Source organism: Piliocolobus tephrosceles, chromosome 7 (genome assembly GCF_002776525.5).
Source record: "Piliocolobus tephrosceles isolate RC106 chromosome 7, ASM277652v3, whole genome shotgun sequence".
NCBI classification, from domain to species: domain Eukaryota; kingdom Metazoa; phylum Chordata; class Mammalia; order Primates; family Cercopithecidae; genus Piliocolobus; species Piliocolobus tephrosceles.
This window is the reverse complement of record NC_045440.1, coordinates 95037529-95058679: the sequence shown is the minus strand read 5'-3', so window position 1 is coordinate 95058679 and position 21151 is coordinate 95037529. Positions and strand designations below refer to the sequence as shown.

The window sequence follows — 21151 nt, the reverse complement described above, 5'->3', positions numbered from 1 at the left end:
GATAAGAGTTAGATGGTGGCCAGGCATGGTGGCTCATGCCTATAATCCCAGCATTTTGGGAGGCCAAGGTGGGCAGATTTCTTGAGTCCAGGAGTTTGAGACCAGCCTGAGCAACATGGTGAAACCACGTATAGAAAAATACAAAAATATTAGCTGGGTATGGTGGTGTGTGTCTGTAGTCCCAGCTACTTAGGAAGCTAAGATGGGAGAATCACTTGAGCCTGGGGAGACTGAGGCTGCAGTGAGCCATGACTGCACTACTGCACTCCAGCATGGGTGACAGAGAACCTGTCTCAAAACAAAACAAAACAAAAAAAGAGTTAGATGAAGTCTGCCAGTTTCTAGCTATGTTACCTGATCTCAGTCTCTGTATCTGTAAGAGGATAATAATAATAGTACTTGCTTCATTGAGTTGTTGTGAAGATTAAGTTAGATAATGCACATCAGTGCCTGGCATATATGCTAGCCACTACAATCATTATTTCATCTATTAACTTCACCAACTCCAGTAAATGCGCTATTCTGGGTTAAAAATGATACCTTGCTTATGTAGAGAACACAGGGTAACAGTTTGTTACTCAAAGATTTTAAAAGGAGTATGAAGGAATCTTTACAAAATCACAGAAACTTAGACATACAACTTTTCATCAATTAAGGGCTTCATTCATTTTTATTGTTTTAAAACATTCTGGATGATATTCATTGCAGGGGTGAGCTACTTGCATCCTACCAAAGCTAAAGAATCTTGCTGCCTTTTAAGTGTTGGAGAAACCATCCACCTGTTTAAATAAAGACCTGGAAATCAGGAAGATAGTGAGATTAAGCAAACAAAGCAGGCAGATGGGAATACTTATAACCACGTATGAAAGGTGTTAATTGCCCATGTCTTCAACCCAGCTGTTTCTTCCTTTGGCCTTTCTAAATTTATCATCGAAGAATCCCCATGTTATTATAATTGGCTAAATCAAGGACTGCATTATTCTTGTTTTTGACTCCTTGGGTCAAAATAGTCTCATTAATCATTCTGTTGCTGAGGGAGGGAACTCTAGGAAAAATGTTGCGTGGGTTGGGAAACCAAATACGCACTGGGCTAAAGCTTTTATGTAGCTCCTAGATGATCTTCTCATGGATTTGGTACTTTCTGGGGAAAGGAATATCAGACTTTAAGCTCCTTGAGGACAGAAACCTAGACTTATATAAATCTGTGTCTCTGTAGCTTAGGATATTGCTTAGTAATAACAAGTACTCAATAAATATTTGTTAGGCTCACATTGGGGTTTTATTTTTATTTACTTATTTATTTATTTGAGGCAGAGTCTCTCTGTCACCCAGGCTGGAGTGCAGTGGTGTGATCTCAGCTCACTGCAACCTCTGCAAAGCAATTCTCCTGCCCCAGCCTCCCGAGTAGCTGGGATTACAGGTGCCTGCCACCATGTCTGGCTAATTTTTGTAATTTTTTGTGGAGATGGAGTTTCACCATATTGACCAGGCTGGTTTTGAACTCCTGACCTCAAGTGATCCGCCCGCCTTGGCTCCCAAAGTGCTGGGATTATAGGTGTGAGCCACTGCATTCGATCTGTTTAGCTCACATTGTTCAACTACAATTTAGTTGGGCATAAAATTCCACATTAACAATTATTTTCACTGAGCACTTTGATCTTATTATGCAGGTATTTCCTGGCTTCTTGGTTGTTTTTGAGAAGTCTTCTGTGCATCTAATTGTCTTTCCCCTCCATCACTTGAGATAATTCTATTCTGAAGTTGATGTCTATTTTTCTCATCCTCATTGCTATCCTTTTACTAACTGTGTATTTAACCATAAAATACTAGTGTGGTATTTAAAAATTATATAAAGTATTACCCTGTTGATATCCTGCAATTTGCTTCTTCAAGTTACCATATGGTCTCAATATTTACTTCTGTTGATACAAGTAGATCTACTTCATCCATTTTCAGTGCTGTATACTATTTCATTGTGTAAATATACCACAATGCATTTATTCATTGATGGCCATTAGTTGGTTTCTGATTGTTGCTATTGCAAGCAGTGTTTTCATGAGCATCCTTGTGTTTGCTTTTTATGTAACATATAAGATTAGAAGTGGAATTGCCGGATCTTAAAGGATATGCACATCTTAGGTGTTGATGGTTGATTTCCAAAGTGGCCTTATGAACTTACACTCCCACCTGCTGGGCATGACAGCTCCCATTCTTTACATTTTCACTGACCTGGGTGTTGTCAGACCTCTGAATGGGTATGCCCTTAATCCCTACTTTATACTTCCTTTCAGTATTATCATTCCCTATTTGCAGATGACAAAATGGAGGCTAAAGGATAGCATGCTCAGAGAAAGAATGAATGCATGAACGACTGAACATGGTGATACTTTATTTCTTTATTATTTCTCCTACCAGAGTAAAAAGTTCTGTGAATGTAAGGATCATATTCTTAACACTTGGAACAGGTCTTTACATAAAGTAGATTCTCAATAGTTATCTGTTGTTTAATGAATGAATGTGGATGGATGGAGGAAGCCTGGGAAGAAAATGTTTGCTTTCTTTAGGAGGCTCCTCCCAGCCTACTGAGATACATTCTACACTTACTCTGCAAGCTTTTAGAAGGAAGGGCTCTAGCTACCTCTGCCACTGGTGCTTTCCAGGCCTGCAGCAGGCTGGGCCAGTGGAGGGAAGGAGGGGTGATAACTAAGAATTTTTTCAATGGAAAATTCAATCTGCTCAGCAGGCGTCTGATGAGAAGCTGGGGGCTGGTCTGAGGAGGATGCAGCTGGAGGATCCATCTGGATCTCGTAGGCCTCTGGCTACTGACAGGTTATTCTTAGCCATCTTTTCTTCTGTCTTTATTTTCTTGTAATCAGGGCTCTCTTGATTTTGCAACTGAAGCCTTTTTTTCCTCCTTCTCTAAAGCAATGATTTTCCATATAGTAATTCTTTCCTTCTTTAGACTTCCCAAAGTGGGTGGGTGGTTCTTTTTGTGCTCAGACACTTTGCAAATTGCCTCCCACTCAGCTCCTCCTCTGAGTGTTTTTGTGGCTGGTGGAGACCTATGATGTGTGCTGGGTATTTGGCCCCCATCTTCTTGTTTACAACAACCTCCTCGCTAATGATATTTTCCTAGCAACATCTATGAGCACATTTCTCGCCCATCCTCCCTCCACCCCATGTGTCTTGAATTCTGCTGGATTAATTTAGCTGGAGCCTTAAGAGGCAGCAAAACCGAGGACAGGTGGCCGAGCTTCAATCCTTGGCTCCTGCGTCATAATCGTAATCACTCTCATTGACATAGTGCTCCGTCGTTAACAAGCACTTTCACATTCTGTAACTCTTTAGTCCTCAGAACAGTAGAAGCCAAGGCCTCTGGGGCTTGGTGACATCCCCAGCATCACATGCATAAGAGGAAGGGCCTGGATTTGAACTTCCTTTTCTGGTGTTAAATCCCCTACCATTTCTTTCAGCCTAGGCAAAGATCACAAAGTCAAATGCCTTTAGGGGCCAGGTAGAAAGTATAAATGAGAGAAACTGCTTGGAGTAGAATATATTGAGGATGAGTAAGGATTGTGGGAAACTGGCCAGCATGCTTTGCCTAAAGGCATTAAAATGCAAAACAGAGTCCAGCAACTATAGTCCCAGCAACTCAGGAGGCTGAAGCTGGAGGATCACTTGAGCCTGTGAGTGGTGAGGCCAGCCTGGGCAACATAGCAAGATTCTATCTCTCAAAAAACATACAAAAAAAAAGAAAAAAGAAAAAAAAAACATTTAAAAAATAGTAGGAAAAAAATCCATTTAATTTGTCACCTACTCAGTGTTCAGTCTATAATCTACCTCCTTGTTGTTGGGAAAGGGAGAATGTTTGCATGGCGTCTCCTTTACCACTGAGTAGCATTTACTTGATGGCTTGGGCAGGCATGACCTTGGTTGTAGTAAGTCTATAGTATAGATGATTCTGTTGCTTTCAGAATAGAATTACAGCTTTTAGAATAGAATGATGGACTCAGGCATGTACAGATCCTGAGCCTACCCATCATCTCTCCCTCTTAGAGTTTTCAAGACATGGTCTTCAAAGTAGTATTATCTTAATGTCTGTGCAAGTCCCAGATGCCCTGATTTACAACCCTGGTCAAAGGTTCTATTCTTTCCCTAACTCTTTCCTTCCTTTCTCATCCCATTTGAAATCATGGGACCTGGTTGCTCAAGTCTACATGCTAAGTGACAGTGACAGTGGCAGAGTAGTGGGCAGAGTCCCCGAACGGACCCCAAGGTCACCTTCTCTCCTATGGCAGGGATGTGGAGGAAAGAGAGAGGAGAGGATGGCTCATGCCTTTAAGTAGAGTAACCCTGCCCACTAGGAACAGGTGGCCCAGTGAAGGTCATGGGCCAATCAGACAAAAACTTCTCTTTTGAGTGTTTTAGGAAGGTGGTAGACCAAGGTGGGGCTAGTATGGAAACGAGGAGTGACATATATCTCCTACTGTGATTAGAACAGCAGTTAAGACTTCGGCCCCAGAGAGTGCAGATCTGCCACCTAACCGTTCTGTGACCCTGGGCTGGTTATTTAACCTCATTCCTCAGCACGTTTCTCCATAGAATATGGGTAACTGCAGGGGTGATGCAGGTTAACTGAGATAGGCATGTATTTTGGCCAGTAAACGTGAGTTATTTGTGTTGCTTTGAATTCTGCCTCTTTGCTATACTCTTGAGCTACTCATTGTAGCTAGAAACTGAGGAAGCCTTCAAATGCTGGCAGAAAGAACATGGAGAGAATAATTCATAGAACAAGAAACAACATTCTGCCAATTTTTCCTCTTCAAAACTTGCCACTTACCCAAATGCCCTGATTCTACTTTTTCTCTCCAGCTCCACACCCTCAAGATGATCCCAGTGAGCTGGAATCCTGGTTGAGGGATCTGGGACTTGGCTAGATGAGATTTGGCTCTCAGATGTGCTTTTTGTGAAGTATAACTATGATTTTTCTCTAAATAGTTACTCCATTCAGTCAAGACTCTTAGTTTTCTTGTTTGTGTTCATGTAGCTTCTTGTGAGACAAACAATTTTAAAAATATAAAAATTGTTCTATTATCCAAACACAACATTTCTGTGTGCCCTCTTCCTCTTCCCCAGTCCTTGGAGTTCATTTTCTTTTGTATGTTTCACATATACCAATGACAAATATTTCATAGTAGATATTGCCTAGGTATAGAATTAGCTGGTTTTTTTTTGAAATGGAGTCTTGCTCTATTGGCCAAGCTGGAGTGCAATGGCATGATTTTGGCTCACTGCAACCTCCACCTCCCAAGTTCAAGTGATTCTCCTGCCTCAGCCTCCTGAGTAGCTGGGATTACAGGCGTCCGCCACCACGCCCGGCTATTTTTTTGTGTTTTTAGTAGAGACAGGGTTTCACTATGTTGGCCAGGCTGGTCTCGAACTCCTGACCTCGTGATCCACCCTCCTCAGCCCCCCAAAGTGCTGGGATAACAGGCATGAGCCACCACGCCTGGCCAGAATTAGGTTCTTATGAATGTGAAGTATCACGTTCTTATCAATGGGCACAAGTAGAACTGAGAAACTATATCATATGCTTATAAACTCATTTCTTCTTAGTTTTTACTCCTATGATGTTTCTGTCGAGACCAGTTGACAGAGTAGGAGTGTCAGTATGGAAAAAGCATGGAACATTTTGAAACGCAGATTATTCATCAATTACATGTGTTTTAGAATGGAGTCAGTGATATACCTTTGGAGATGATCTCTCCTCACCCTCATCTCCTCCCTTTTTCCTTTCCCCACATCTGTAGCCACTCTCTGTCAGCTAAACCCAGAAGAAAAACTTGACAGAAGCAAAGGGCATCCAGAGAATTATGATCCCCAGGTTGTAGTTCCAGCTCTGCCATGTCCTAAGCGGTCATCATCTCTCTAAGTCTCAGGTTTCTTATGTATAAGATAAGTAGGAGATTGGGGCCACAACACCTGAGACTAAAGGAATTCTAAGTTTTCATTACTCTGTGGATTCCACCTTTGCTAGCTTGGGACCTGGCAGGTCTCAGCAGCTGGTCATGTAGCTAATTTCCAAAGCAGATAAATGCCTGCAGGATAACTGTGAATCGACTCTAATCACAGCAGAGTCGAGTTGCTTCAATAGATGCTGGTGCCTTTGGCTACTTCCCGGAGCCACCAGTCAACCCAGAGATGAAGCTGGCTGAAAAAGCGGACGGATATGTTGGAGAGGCCAGCATCATCTCTAAACACAGCATCTGGGAAATACCCACGTCCCTGGAAAGAGGTCATTGGAATCCTTCACTTAGTGGTGCAGTGCAGAGACTCAGGCAAACCAGGCTTTGAGTCCTGACCCTGCCACTTATACCAGCAGTATGACCTTGGGCAAGTTCTCTGGCCCTATGTCATCTTCCTCCTCCATACAATGATGGTAGCAATTGAGCTACCTTGTGGGAGTGTAGTAAGGATTAAGGTCCCAGGAGGCCTAACAGTACCTACTAAGCAGAGGTCCTCAGAGGTACATAGTAAATGGTAGTAGTAGTTATTATCCTGTGCCCTTTGTTCACAGGAGTCTCTCATAGGGGACTTGGGCTCAGTGCTCCTCCCCATAGCCAGGCTGTATTGGCTCATGCCCAAGGTGTAGCCTTGCCAGGGAGCCTGGTACAGAGATGCTGGTGATTGAGATGCTGATTACATTCCCTGATTGAGGAGCCTCAGCATTCTGGCCCAGAGCAGGAGGGCCAACAATATTTAGCACAATCTGCTTGGATCCTCAATTAAATTGTTTTCCCAAACTGCCCTTTTCAAGGTTTTGTCCTCTTTCCTCACCTCTTTCTGGCCCCTTCTCTCTGGATCCTTGCCAGAGAAGGGAAACAAAGCCTTGTGGGGCTCCATCTGCTTCCCCCTATCCAGAGAGAAGGTGACAGAGGCTGTCTTCCTTGCAGAAGATGCGGTTAAAACAAGCCTTGGCCATTCAAGGTGGCTGCAGTCTTATCCTGGAGGCTAAAGTCTCTGCGCATTCCAGGTTGATCCCTGTTTTCTTGGCAAAGCTGAGCTCTCAACTCAAACCTGCTTCTCCCTCCATCCTTTATCCCGCCAGCTTGCAAGTGCTTTGCTGGGAAGGACGATTAAGTGGCACTTAGAGTATTTTTCCATTTTCCTGTGTTCACCTGGTAAAAAAGAAAATAAAACAAAATAAAGGAGGCCCAGGATTGAACTGTCATTATTTTTTAAATGGAGAGAGAAGGGGTCACATGACTGCGAGTAACGGATTTAGCCAAGTGGCTGCAACTCCGAGTTTGCTGCAGAGCCGCCCCCTTCCGGCGGGGGCGCTGACGTCACGGAAAAGCCCCGCGGCGGGTCGGCTGGGCTAGTTATAAACCGCCCGGCCACGGCGGCTGCAGGCGGCGGGCACGGACGGCGGGCACAGCACAGCACTACCCGCTCGTTGGCCCGGGTATCCCAGCGCGGACCCACGCGATACGCTGACGCCCCGACGCCGATCTGGCCGAGCCAAGTAAGGGGGGCGGCCCGGGACGGAGAAGGGGGAGAGTGGGAGTTTCCCAGCCCGCAGAACTTTCGAAGTTAAGAAAAGAACCCCTGAAACGTGCGTTCTGCGCTGGGATTTTCTGGTGGGGGTCAGAGCTTCAAGTGCAAAGGATGTCGCTTCTCATCAGCAGGTTCCTTAGTTCAATTCGGTGGGAGAGTCACCTCCTCCTACAGATCGAGTGGTCAGAGAGGGCAGCCCTTAATGATGCTTTATGTATTTGTTGTTTGAATGTAAGTCTGCCAACTGAGGTGCTGCTTTTGAGACTAAAAAACCAGCTGGTAGTCCTGGTTAGTGGCGAGGTGTTGAGGTATGGAGTGTGGGGGTGAGGGTGGGAGAGCAGTGTTTGTGCATCTTGCTGATTGCAATGTGCGTGCTTATACTTCGTCGCTAGTAGCCAGAAAAACAGACCTTCCGGCTAGCGGAGGCAGTCTGCAAAGGGAAAGTTGTAGCGAAGTTGTTGAATATCATTTAGGGAAGTCTTCAGCCTTCTGATTTGCTTCAAGAAGGGGGGCTGAGAATGGTGGCTCAGGCCTGTGGTCTCAGCACTTTGGGAAGCCGAGACAGGAGGATCACTTGACCCCAGGAGTTGGAGACCAGCCTGGGCAACATTGTGAGACCACCGTCTCTACCAAAAAATAAAAATAAAAATAAAAACCTAGTGGGCGTGGTGGTGCGGGTCTGTAGTCCCAGCTCCCTGGGAGGCTGAAGTGGAGGATCACTTGAGCCTGGGAGTTGGAGGCTACAGTGAGCTGTGATCATGCCACTACACTCCAGCCTGGGTGACAAAGCAAGACCCTGTCTCAAAAAAGGAATCTGAGTTGAATTAAAGAACTCTTGAGAATGGACGTGGTTTGTTAAGAATGAGGCACTTTCTGTGCAAATTTGCTAGGTCTGAACATGAGCAGATCATTTCTCTGCCAGGGTGTCTAGGTTTGGAGCTGGGATGCTTTAAAAGTGGTATCTGTGGATAAGAGGGCACAGCTGAGGCATAAACTTTAAACAGAAAATTTCCCCTCTACCCCCAATAATGGCAGGTGGATGCTCTCCAGGCAGCTGGAGAGCATCAAAGCAACTTTACTAAACATGGAAGTTCCAATAAGTGCCTGTCCAGTCCAGCCAGGGTTGCGGTGGGGAGGGGTGGGGGTGATGTCATTGCCACGTGTTTCCCACTGAGGCACAAAACCTGCTGGACGCTGGTGCAATTAAGAGCCAAGTTTAGACAAGAGCAGCTAACCTGACCAGTTGGTCCCCAGCAACATTAACTTGTTGCTTTTCAAGTCATCTCTGGAGGCTGCTGGTTCTTTCCAGCTGCCTTTGTGCCAGCTCTGAGTGCAGCTCTTCTTTGATCCAAGTCTGCTTTGAGGAAGGGGTAAGCTCCATGGGCAGTGGTTGATGTTAACAGTATTTTTTTTTCCATGCAAATGACAGTCTGCCTGAGGAGCTGGTTACTGACAGTGTGGGCAGTGTGTGTATGTGTGTGTGTCCAGTTGAAAGCCTGTCTTGTTGGGGTTTGGAGACTGTTTAATTGTTGTTTTTTATGTTGGGGATACTTGCTTCTCGTTTCATCTCATATAATATTACTGATGACTGACCATGTATTTGAGCAGAGCTCTCACTCATGCTTACTAATGCTGCCATCTTGGCTGCTTTGCTCCCCAGGACCGAACGATGACTCTGAATGTCACCATGCGCCAGGGCACTGTGGGCATGCAGCCGCAGCAGCAGCGCTGGAGCATCCCAGCCGATGGCAGGCATCTGATGGTCCAGAAAGAGCCCCACCAGTACAGCCACCGCAACCGCCATTCTGCTGCCCCTGAGGACCACTGCCGCCGAAGCTGGTCCTCTGACTCCACAGACTCAGTCATCTCCTCTGAGTCAGGGAACACCTACTACCGAGTGGTGCTCATAGGGGAGCAGGGGGTGGGCAAGTCCACTCTGGCCAACATCTTTGCAGGTGTGCATGACAGCATGGACAGCGACTGCGAGGTGCTGGGAGGTAGGTGTCCCAGCCCCAGTGGGCTTCTTTCCATCAGGCATGGCCCAGGAAGAAAGAGCGAAGGTGGGTGGCTTATTTACCTGCAGAGTTGGGAGCTAAGGTTATGCATTTTAGACAATTGATGGGGTAACTGAGTCTCCAGAAAAGCCCAAGCACAGGCTATCAGGGCAATAAAATGAAAAAGCTTGTAGACAGGACCAAAATCTATTGAACCTGGGCCAGAAAGGGAATTTTTCAGATTTCAGTTCTAAATGGGTGGGGGAAGGCTGATTAGAGAGGGCATAGCCAGAGGGTCAGTGCCCCACCTCTGACTTCTGCTGACTCTGACTTGAACATTCTTCCCAGAACTCAGTATAGGCACAGCCTTTTTCCATGGTTATACCTAAAACAAGCCAGTTGGAAAAGCTGTTAGGATGGCTTGATCAGTTTGCTTCTACCAATATTAGAAACTTTTGTGGGTGTAAAATAGTTCAAAATCTGTATTTGAAATAGTATAATAATTTTTTAAAATGTGAAGTATAACAATGATACTTTGTGTAGAGTCTGACAGCTTTTCAAGACAATTTTCCCTGTACAATTTCATTTCATCTATTTATTGATTGGAATCTAGCCTATTTCCAAAACTGTTTTGAGGTGACATTATCTCAAAATGCATGTATTCTTCAGCTAGGGGTAAAGTACAGCCCTATGTTCTGCTAAGTAATATGAAGATCCTGATAGCCAAGGCTGTCCATAAAGTGTCTTTCAGCCACGGCTTCAGTCTGAGCGTATGCGACCAGGGTAGTTACGTGTCCCTATTCACAGCTACAGAAATAAAGGAAGCACTGCTCAGTGTTTCCCCAAGTCACATGGTCTGTGTTCTGTCGCGACTCACAACTGAATCACAGAGTAGGGAGGTGTCTCAGCGATGACTCAGTTCTCCCCTGCATTGATGTATATTAATACTATTCCTCACTACCCACAGCCCATCTCATCTGGAGGTTTTATTCTTCTTGACTGTCTCAGTGTCAAGGAGTTCACTGCTTCATGAGGCAGCTCAGGAACTGGGCTATAAATGATGACTCATTGATGTAACATCGATTTCTCTCCTGGCTCCTGGAATCTCACAAGAGTAAAGGGAGAAATAGGGCCAGTGTTGTACAATTGATTCCCTCTTTCTTTGTAAAGGCTGCCAGGTGACTTGCTAGGAAAGAGAAACGGGAGGAAGGGACTGACATTTAGAGTGAATGTTTGCAATGGGAGAGACACTTTGTTAGGTGCCTTATATCTGCTGATGTTTATTTTGGTCTTCACAAAGTTCTTGTAGTCATGAGTAAACTAAGTCTCAGGGAGACCAAGAGCCTTATCCAGAATCACCCAATAAGGAAGGTGGATTTAGAATTTGGGATTTTATAATCTTAATTCAGTTCATTTTACCGTTTGTGGGGAACTTGCTATGTGCCAGGCACTGTGTTAAGTACTTCCCGCACATGTTTTTGATAATACTTGAATCAATCTGGCATTAATATACTTATTTTATGGGTGAAGAAATGGAGGCTTACAAAGTCAAGTGACTTTCCCAGGGTGAAAAAACTAGTACATGGTATGGCCAGGATTCAAATCTAGTTGTGATTGAACCTAAATCCTGTGTCTTTTCATGGCCCCAGGATTTAGCTTCCAAATACTAAGTATGACAGCGCACTGGGCATGAGCCACACAGCTGGCTCTGTCCTAAGCTCTGGGGTACATGGTGATGGATGAGGTATACCATGCTCCCTAATAATGAGCTAAGTGTCAGTGGCTATATTGCAGAGCAGGGTCACATTAACTAATACTTTAAGCAGTAACAATACAGTGCTTTGGGCATTGACATAAGGAAGAGATCGACTGGGAGGTTTTTTTTTGTTTTGTTTTTAAGAGGGAAGAATTGAAAAAAGTTAATGGATAGTAGGCTTTAAAAAATGTTTGTCCATTAGAATGGAGTGGTATGTATCCAGAGGATACTATTCCCATAGGCATAAAATGTTAAGAAGACTGATTCATACCTGGAATTTGGAAAGGTAGGCTTCCCAGATATTTTGGGAACTTCTTTGTTGAGAGAGACAGAGATGCCCAACATGACAGCACATTGGGCATCAGGCATATGGCTGATCCTGGGGCTTCAGGGGACCATGAAAAGACACAGGATTTGGGTTCAATCACAAGAGAGAAAGGGAATCCTTTCCCTAGCTTCTTACACAGAGAATCTGTAGGACCTGCTGGAATCACTAGTTGGCTTTGTTTCCCAAGAGGAAGGTTTTCTAAGGCACACCCCTACATGTTTTTTTTGAATCAGCATCTACTATAAGAAAAAAATCGACATAATATTCTCATAATTATTTCTCCTAATAAAGATGGATATTGTTATAATTATACTGCAGTAATCTTATGACTCTCTGTACACACTGAATGCCATTCATTCCTTCATTCCTAAGAAGTTACCGAATGTATAGCAGAGAGCTTGGCGAGGCACTCTGGGGACATGCGAAGAGTCATAGTCATGGGGCTTCTTCTGCGGAGATGCTCACAGTATGCAACGGAGCATAATGTATACACCAAGAAGAAATTAAGATAGAATGTGATGTCTTGAAAGTGTTGTAAGGAGAGTACTGTGGGAATTCAGAGGTGAAAACATTACCACTGACTGTTGATTTAAGAGCTTCATGGTTGGCTGGGCATGGTGGCTCACACCTGTAATCCCAACACTTTGGAAGGCTGAGGCAGGTGGATCACCTGAGGTCAGGAGTTCAAGACCAGCCTGGCCAACATGGTAAAACCCCATATCTACTAAAAATACAAAAAATTAGCCAGGCCTGGTTGCAGGTGCTGTAATCCGCAGGTGCCTGTAATCCCAACTACTCAGGAGGCTGAGACAGGTGAGTTGCTTAAACCCAGGAGGTGGAGGTTGCAGTGAGCTGAGATCTCGCCATTGCACTCCAGCCTGGGCAACAAAAGTGAAACTCCATCTCAATAAAATAAAATAAAATAAGCTTCATGGAAGAGATGGTCTCTGAGCTGAACCCTAGGAACAACTAGGATTTGGAAGCCCTGAGCTAGGTGGGAAGGTACACCACATATATACAGCAAAGTATGGAAGTCTTATTGGGCTTGGGGTTTGATGAATGGGTTTAGACACAGCTCTGACACTGACTTAGCTGGGTGCTCTTGGACAAGCCACTTAGCCTCCTCAAGCTGCCTCATTAGTGTAATTGGGGTAATACCTCCTTCATAGGGTGTTACAAGGATTAAAGGAGATAACATGTTGAGCGTGGAGCATGGTGCCTGGCACATAATAAGTACAAAATGAGCATTAGTTAGAGCTGATTCTGAATCTACCATTTCCTTTTGATGTGCTTATCTTTCAAAAGTGGCGGTTTCCTTGCTTGTGGCCCCTGTCCACTTTGGTCACTGTTGGCTGGGGCCCTTGGAGCTGTGCAGAGGGCACTGGGCCAGTAAAGGAGAAGACAGTATTTGTAGAGCAGGCATTTCTTCCGAGGTTCCTTGGGATCCCCTGAGCTATGAAAGCTGGAAGCAGTTGAAAGTTTTCAGGGAGAGGGATGCTGGAGTCTTGGAACTTTAGAGGTGCTGCAGGAGTCGGTTCTGGCAGTGAGAGAACACTTGGGTGGGTTCTACACACGGCACTAGAGCCAGTCTCGGGCAGAAGGGGCCTCACCTCCAAGCACAAGAGGCGTTAACAAAAAAATTATTAACATGGTAAGGAAGATCTTATTCAGGGCCATTGCAATAGGCATCCCAATAGTGGGGAGAGATGGGGCTCAACTCCAAATACAAGAAGAACAACTGGGCACTTGGCCAAGGAGCAGGTGGGAGGGGGTCAGAGGATGGAAAATTACTAAGAGGAGACATCAAGGTTGGGGGGATTCTTGCTGAAGTCAAGCCAAGGACTTAGACATCAGAGGTGGTGGGTGAGGAATTTGATCTGATATTGAAGGTGAGGGATTCTCACTAAACTAACTTAGCAGGATTCTTGCTAAAGCTGGATTCTGCCAGGGTGGAAATGGAAGCCCAGGGTGGAGGCCCGGTAGAGAAGAGGATTCAAAGGAGCCTGACTAAAGTTTGGTTAAGGAGAGAGTCTGTCAGGGGGATCAAATGAGGAAAGACACACTGGTCTAGAGAAAGTGGCTACTGACCACCATCACCCTTTATAGAACCTCTGTCCGTCCCCATCAGCATGAGTTCTCTTGCTACATAGAGAGTGCACAGACACCCCAGCTTTCTTCCAGTGCACTGGAGAAGTGGGGGTGTCCCCAGACCCAGATTACTGAAAAGCTTCACAGAGGTTAATCAGTATCCAAACCTTTCTCCACCCCTTTACTGGAAGCAAATTTCAAAGAGCTCTCCTAGAGTCTGGTATTCCTTTCCTTCCCTTCTTCTCACCTGATTAGAACTTGAAAAGTATAAAAGATGAACTGAGCAACTTAGATGAAGAGAAACCTGGAGCTCTGGTTACTCCCAGGCTTGCACCTGGTTAGGGGAGAGTCTTCAGTTGGGATGCCATGTGTGCTGGAAGGGTCCTGGTGCACATAGCCAGTGGCCATATCTAAACTCATGTACTGGAGTGGGGGATAAAAAAGGGAGCACACGTGCTGAGCACGGAGGAGATGGATTGTTTTAGCCTCCCAGGCCTCCAACACAGTAATTTTCAGGCAAAGGTAAGATCAGAGCCTGTCAGGAAACTAGAGGTGCTCAGGAAGCTTCTAGAACGGCAAAGCATCGTGTTTCTATTTTCATGGCTGTGATCCTTGGTCCACTTTTTCTCTAGACTTGTTCTGATATCTCTTAAGCCAGGAGAAAGTTGGGTTTTCTTTTCCCATCAGCGATTGGAACACAGTATGTTTCTATTTGAATGACTGAGCACTCAAGCAAGTTCCCTGTACCTGAGTGGTGGGCTGGGAAAGTTCCTCCATCATTGAAGGAGTTGTCTGAGTTCAGAGAGGGGTTTTAGAGAAAGGGAAGGGAAGCAGCAGTCAGGCCATCCCCGCTCTGTGCTGCCCAGGCTCTGATGGTCTCCGTTGCATTGTCTAATTTGCATGTTGAGGTTGTGAGGCTCTACCCCCGGTAATCCAAATAGTCCCACTGTGATCTCATTCCTTCTGCGTATTGTGAGAAGGCACGCGATGGGCATGACAGAGTTTTAATTCCCCGGGGGCAAACACTTACTGATTAGAAGAATGACGCTGTGGGAGGTGGGGAAACTCACAGAAAGACAGGGACATCCCTGGTTAACTCTCTTCTTATTTGTCCAAGTTTTCCTTCTGTAAGGAAGGGAAACCTCTCCTGATTCCAGTTCTTAGATGATGAAGCATTAAACCAGGAGCAGTGTTTTTCATAAACCCCTCGCTATTGTAAAACAAGAAGTTCCCTGGTTCCAATGTAGCTCTCTTAAGCTAGGATTTATCTGTAGTGAGGATGTGCTGAGTATGGAAGAACCAGCTTCCTTCACCTGAAGAAGTGATAATGGCTAACACTGATTGAGTTTCTACTTTGTGCCCAGACTTAATATAGGTAATTGTCACATAGCCCTAAGGTGTGAGTACTATTATCAATCCCAGTGCACTGAGGCTCAGAGAGCCTGAGTGGTGCAGACCCCCAGAGTTCATAAGGGATGGCACCTGGATTCCAATTCAGGTTTGCTTGTTCTTGCAGCCACAATGCTATATTTATCATTCGTTCACTGCGCAGACTTTATTGTGCACCAGCAATGTACCAATGTGCTGGGGGACACAGTAAACAGCACCAATGCAAATGTCTGCCCTAACATTACGAGGAGGGGCAGGAGGGACAGAAAATAATAGAATAAGTTAAATGTGTTGTATGTTAGGTGGCAGTAAGTGAGATGGAGAAACATAAAACAGGGAAGGCATACTGGGGGAGAGAAGTGTTGCAATTTTAAATGGATGGCCAGGAAGCACCTCTCCCAGAGGGAGGTAAGGGAACAGGCCTTGTGGATATTTGAGGGAAAAAATCCTAGACAAAAAGAACCAGAAGAAAAATGATAAATCATTATGAAAGTCATAATTTTCAAAAGATGAAATTCAAAACAGGAAACCTCATTGTGAAAATAGAGTGGGGATGGGCTCAATGGTATTGGGATGAGTGAAATCCCACTTGCAGAAATCCCACTGCGCCCGTTTCTATGCCTGCTCCCCATGGATTTTCCAGGCTGGAACTGCTTTGGCCCATTGCACTGTACTGTGTTCGCCCTTCACCTACACACGATCTGGGCTCAAGTGCAGGGAGGAAAGATTCCATTACCACGTAGAGCTGGAGGCTGCATTTCTATTATACTCAAGATGGGAAAACAAGCCCTAGGGAACAGCATGTTTTTAAGAAAAGGAAGAAAACTACAGCCAAAACAGGGAGAGTCTCAAGATTCTTTCTTGCACTTGTCCAAAGAGGAGCAACGTCTCTGAGCTCAGAGCTCCTGAAATTGCTAGTGAGTGTTCAGTAACTACCCACTGAAAGGTACAATGGACTCAGGAAAATGCAGCTTACAGTTTCGCTGGGTGGTTAATGTTTCCCCATGGCATTAACCACTGAATCTGAGTCAAAAGCTCTTAAGTAAGTTTATCCTCATAAATGATTTTCCCATACAAAAGGTCCAGGAATGATGCAAACAAATGCCTTTTACTCCATGTAGTTTAGTGATACATGTTCTAGAGAGACGTTCTGCTGGATAAGGACCGGAGGAAGTATACGTAGAATGTTGTTGAAGGTGACAAAAAATAGTAATTTGCCTTTGAAAATATTTGTATACTTACATAATTAATTGCATATTTAGTAAGTTTATGTTCTAGCATAATTTTCTACCTGACCCTCTTATGGAGAAGTGTTGCACATTCGCCGACTCCAGTATCTTTGTTCTTTCTTTTCTAGAAGATACATATGAACGAACCCTGATGGTTGATGGGGAAAGTGCAACAATTATACTCCTGGATATGTGGGAAAATAAGGTATGCAGAGCCTGTAGCTCTCTAAATTCCTTCAGGGCTTTCCTTTCAACAAACTGTTTGGTGTGAGGGTGACCTTGTCCTATGTAGTGGGTGTTCCAGATGAGGTGGGCTCATTTTCTTGATTAAAAGCATACTTCTGAAGAATGAGACTGTTCTAAGGAACAGGTCATTAACAAATGAGTTCTGAATAACAAGCAAGTTGTAGTGACTTGCCTTTAGTTCTATTAAAAAGCACACCCAAAAAGTTTATTTGTTTTAGGGAAAATACAAACAGGCATGGACAGTTATTTTAAATAACATAAATCCATCTTATATGAAGATATTGAGATTCTCAATACTAGTCTTCAACATTGGCTTTTTAAAGATTTTAAAAACTTCAGCTGGGCGCGGTGGCTCAAGCCTGTAATCCCAGCACTTTGGGAGGCCGAGACGGGCGGATCACGAGGTCAGGAAATTGAGACCATCCTGGCGAACACGGTGAAACCCCGTCTCTACTAAAAAATACAAGAAAAACTAGCCGGGCGAGGTGGTGGGCGCCTGTAGTCCCAGCTACTCGGGAGGCTGAGGCAGGAGAATGGCGGTAAACCCGGGAGGCGGAGCTTGCAGTGAGCTGAGATCCGGCCACTGCAGTCCAGCCTGGGCGACAGAGCCAGACTCCGTCTCAAAAAAAACCAAAAAACTTCAGAACCTATGTGCTAGACTTCTGTTTATTGAAAACCCTCCTAGTCCCACAAAACTGTTCTTAATCTCATCACTTGGAAAAGGCAAAAGGGAGTTTTTGGGAAGTCAGAAAAGGCTCATTATGGTAGATTAAATAGAAGTTGGAAACGCTGTTTGGCAGAGTAGTTGTGTAATGTATCAAATCAAGCTGTAGAAGTATTGAAAAGTAAAAACTTTTTGGCATAAATAGTGGACAGGCTAGCAATTTTTACAGCCACCAGACATCTTATAGGCATGGAAGACCAATGCTTTTGGGGAGTCGGAAGCGATTTTCTTCCTTTCTCCTGTCAGCAAGGGTACTTTAGGACACACATAGTGTTTTTTTGCAAACTGACACTTCATTCCCTGGTGTAACTGAACTCACAGAAGATCTTATTGTTTCATTAGGGGGAAAATGAATGGCTCCACGACCACTGCATGCAGGTCGGGGACGCATACCTGATTGTCTACTCAATCACAGACCGAGCGAGCTTTGAGAAGGCCTCTGAGCTGCGAATTCAGCTTCGCAGGGCCCGGCAGACAGAGGACATTCCCATAATTTTGGTTGGCAACAAAAGTGACTTAGTGCGGTGCCGGGAAGTGTCTGTATCAGGTAAGAGGAGCAGAGCCAATACTGTAGAAACAGTCACTGGATCACATGCATTTTCCTTCAGACACAGGTTCTTCCCTCCTTCCGCGAAGCTGGATCTAGGAACTCATAAAGATGCTATATGAAATTTTAGGTGTGTTTCTCAGACTCCTACAGTCCCAGTCAGTCTCCTCCACAGTAGTTGCTCTCCTTTGTCCATCTGGTCTACCTGCAGGATGCTAATCTTCCCGCTTTTAAGGAGTTTCCTGGAATTCCCAAGAGTACAGGGAAAAAAGAAAGTAGCATCTTCATGCAAGAAGGATAGGGAACTCTGATTTAGGGGAACCGTAAGAAAGAGTTTCATTGAGGAAAAAGAATTCTACTCTGGCAGACTCTGGTTCCTGTAAGCCCTAGAAACACTGTCCTACTCTCCTATTCCCCGTCCCTGGCTTCTGAAATTTCATTTAAGGCATCAGTCTGATGGGGTCACATATTCTTCTTCATACTTAGTTCAGGGAATATCTCTGTCTTCTGAGTGGGCACCCAAGTGCTTTTACAACCCTTGAGATTTTACTGGCCTAATTCAGATTTGATCCCTTATACAATTATAAAACTAAAATACTGCATTGCCAGGCCCTGCTCAGGAGGAAAGACACCTGATAAAGACAATGTACATGCTAGTTTGGGAATGTCTTCCTACTAGGACACAACTGTTGACAGTAATCATTTTTTTTTCCAAACCAAAACTTGATGCATGGTCATTGAACACAATGAGATACTTGCAATTGAGACTGTCACAGAAAAGCTTGTATAATTTAACTGTATTACACATTTGTACAATTCTCAATTTTTTCCCAAGATATCTCATTATTGCTTTATTTTCATTTTTATTTTAATTTTTTAAAGAGAGGAAAGCTAAGTAGTAGAATTCTTATTCCCAATTCTGGAAACTGGGTCAGGAGAAAGAGTTGAGTGTGGGCTTGAGAACTGAGCAGACCTGGATTCACTGCCACTTATAGGCTGTGTGAACTTCACCTGCAGAGGAGACGCCCCTCAGTTTCTTCATGTATTCGACAGGGATAATAATGTATTTTCCAAGATTGTTGTGGACATTGAAAACAGCGTTTATAAATAACTTAGCCTTGGTCTTGGCACATTGTAAGTCTGCAGTAAACTAAGGATATGGCTTTTACTGTTATAACAAATATCACTGTATTTGATGAAATGGACCTTCGGACAGTGAATGTATGGTGGGCCAGGTCTAAAGCCCGTTTCCCTTACTTCCAAGGATCCTCCAGTGAGACGTTTTCTATTCATGCCCTGGGAGGGCCTGTGCTGCAGCAACCTCCTCTATCCACTACATATACAGCTGACTTAGTGTTACCTCGAAGAACCATCCAGCTTGACTGTGTGCTGTGCGGGACTGTGCTCTGCAGCCCCTCTCACCTCTTTCTTTCCTTCCCAGAAGGGAGAGCCTGTGCAGTGGTGTTTGACTGCAAGTTCATCGAGACCTCCGCAGCTGTCCAGCACAACGTGAAGGAGCTGTTTGAAGGCATTGTGCGGCAGGTGCGCCTCCGGCGGGACAGCAAGGAGAAGAACGAGCGGCGATTGGCCTACCAGAAAAGGAAGGAGAGCATGCCCAGGAAAGCCAGGCGCTTCTGGGGCAAGATCGTGGCCAAAAACAACAAGAATATGGCCTTCAAGCTCAAGTCCAAATCCTGCCATGACCTCTCTGTACTCTAGGAACCCAGAGTCACCCAGATGTCCCTTCGATGGACATTGTTGAAGGCCATTGGGACCAATAATCTATATTAGATTGGATACTTTAGTATTGTTAGATGTGGTTTCCCCCATTGTAGCAGGGAGCTGACGTATTAGCCTTGTGGGCAACATGATGCATGGGAAATGGAAGATTTTTGTAAAAAGTCAGTATTTATTTCCAGGAAAACCTGACCTTGCTATTTGAACACCCAAGACTCGTTAGAGGATGTGTTTGGTGTTCACATGTGTTTCTTCTCTTCTGGATAGTAGAGAAGTAAAGCTTTCAAAGAATGCCTAGAACAAGAAATTTTCGCATTAAAAATTTTGCCCAGTGTTCTGATATGTGACTTTGAGGCCAATGGGTCATAAACAAATGTAAGAAAGCTGTTAATCAGTTTCTTCAAAGGAGAGAAATCTTTCTACGAATCTAAGATCGATGGAGCTAGAATTGTAGGGCTAGGCTCATCAGAATCGTGACTATTATTGTTCCATCAAACTGTGAAAAGAAATGATGTGGACCTTGCTGGAAACAAAGGCTTGGCAAACAATTTTTGTTCAGTGCCCACTGAGATGTGTAGAATTGGAAACTGATACATGTATCCCTTATAGGCTCAAAAATTATATTTTACAATTTCTTATTTAGGGGAAAATTATTTGAATCAGATTCTATTTAGTCAAACCACCTTTTATGTTTTATTAGGTTTGAATTCATGGAGCCATCATAAAAATATTTTTAAAATCAAAATTATTGATACCCTGTAGTGCAAAATGTCAATTTTTAATGTATAATCAGAAGTCTGAATTTTTATAAAACATATAGCATAAAAACTTCCAGTACTTTGGTTGACCCTTGTATGTCACAGCTCTGCTCTATTTATTATTATTTTGCAAAATAACCATTTTAACATTTGATAAAGCATATTTATGAACATATTTCTTAATAAGAAAAATATCCATTTTATTACCATTTTCTATCTTTTTCAAAATATGCAAGTTTTTACCTATATGTCTTATAATAAAAGAAAATATTTGAAAAAAGGCATTCTTGATTGGTTTTCCTCCCCAAGCAAGATGATTAGGATTATTTTTATACAGCCTTTAGAGCAAGCACATTCCAAAGAGACATATGCCTGTTGTTTTCTTTCTTTTTTCTCACCAGCAATAGCCCAGTCATTATCTGTTTTAAAGGGTATCCCTGACATCTCTGCTTTGGAATCACGATTCACAGTAATGCAAAGTTATTTTTGGCTGATACCGTTGGGAAGTATTTGGGGTCATCTCAGTGCTGTTATAGGAAAAGCCAGATTGACATTTTTGGTCTGGCAAATGCCTGACTGAACAGATGGGCCTCGCTTTGCTCCCTGGAGGCTCATGGTCTTAAGCTTGACTAAGGCATTAGAGGAAGTTATAAAGGATTAGGGGGGAATATAATAAAGGAAACTAGTGATTTCCAGCCCGAGATCTAGCCAGGCAAAGCTTTCACCAAATTCTCCTCTCTGACATTAATACGGCTTGACATTAATCACTTGGCATCTATCCAGTGGCTGTATGCAGCC

At 44.1% G+C, this 21151-nt stretch overlaps 1 protein-coding gene across 2 annotated transcripts; it reads left to right on the top strand.

Annotated features, from left to right (window-relative positions):
- Positions 1-7355: 7355 nt before the first annotated feature.
- On the top strand, positions 7356-20637 carry GEM (GTP binding protein overexpressed in skeletal muscle). 2 transcript variants are annotated; one of them, XM_023222907.1, is made up of 5 exons: positions 7356-7525; positions 9218-9554; positions 16470-16546; positions 17654-17858; positions 19303-20637. In XM_023222907.1, exons 2-5 carry the CDS (start codon positions 9227-9229, stop codon positions 19575-19577), a joined length of 885 nt encoding a protein of 294 aa, XP_023078675.1. In that variant the 5' UTR covers positions 7356-7525; positions 9218-9226; the 3' UTR covers positions 19578-20637. The 2 variants fall into 2 exon arrangements, with proteins under 2 accessions (XP_023078675.1, XP_023078674.1); XM_023222906.1 differs by having other exon boundaries at positions 19300-20637.
- Positions 20638-21151: the final 514 nt, after the last annotated feature.

Coding starts and splice junctions, on each gene's coding strand:
- GEM (XM_023222906.1), top strand. CDS start 9,227: ATGACTCTGAATGTCACCATGCGCCAGGGCACTGTGGGCATGCAGCCG. Junction 9,555..16,469: donor CGACTGCGAGGTGCTGGGAG/GTAGGTGTCCCA, acceptor TTTCTTTTCTAG/AAGATACATATGAACGAACC. Junction 16,547..17,653: donor TGGATATGTGGGAAAATAAG/GTATGCAGAGCC, acceptor TTGTTTCATTAG/GGGGAAAATGAATGGCTCCA.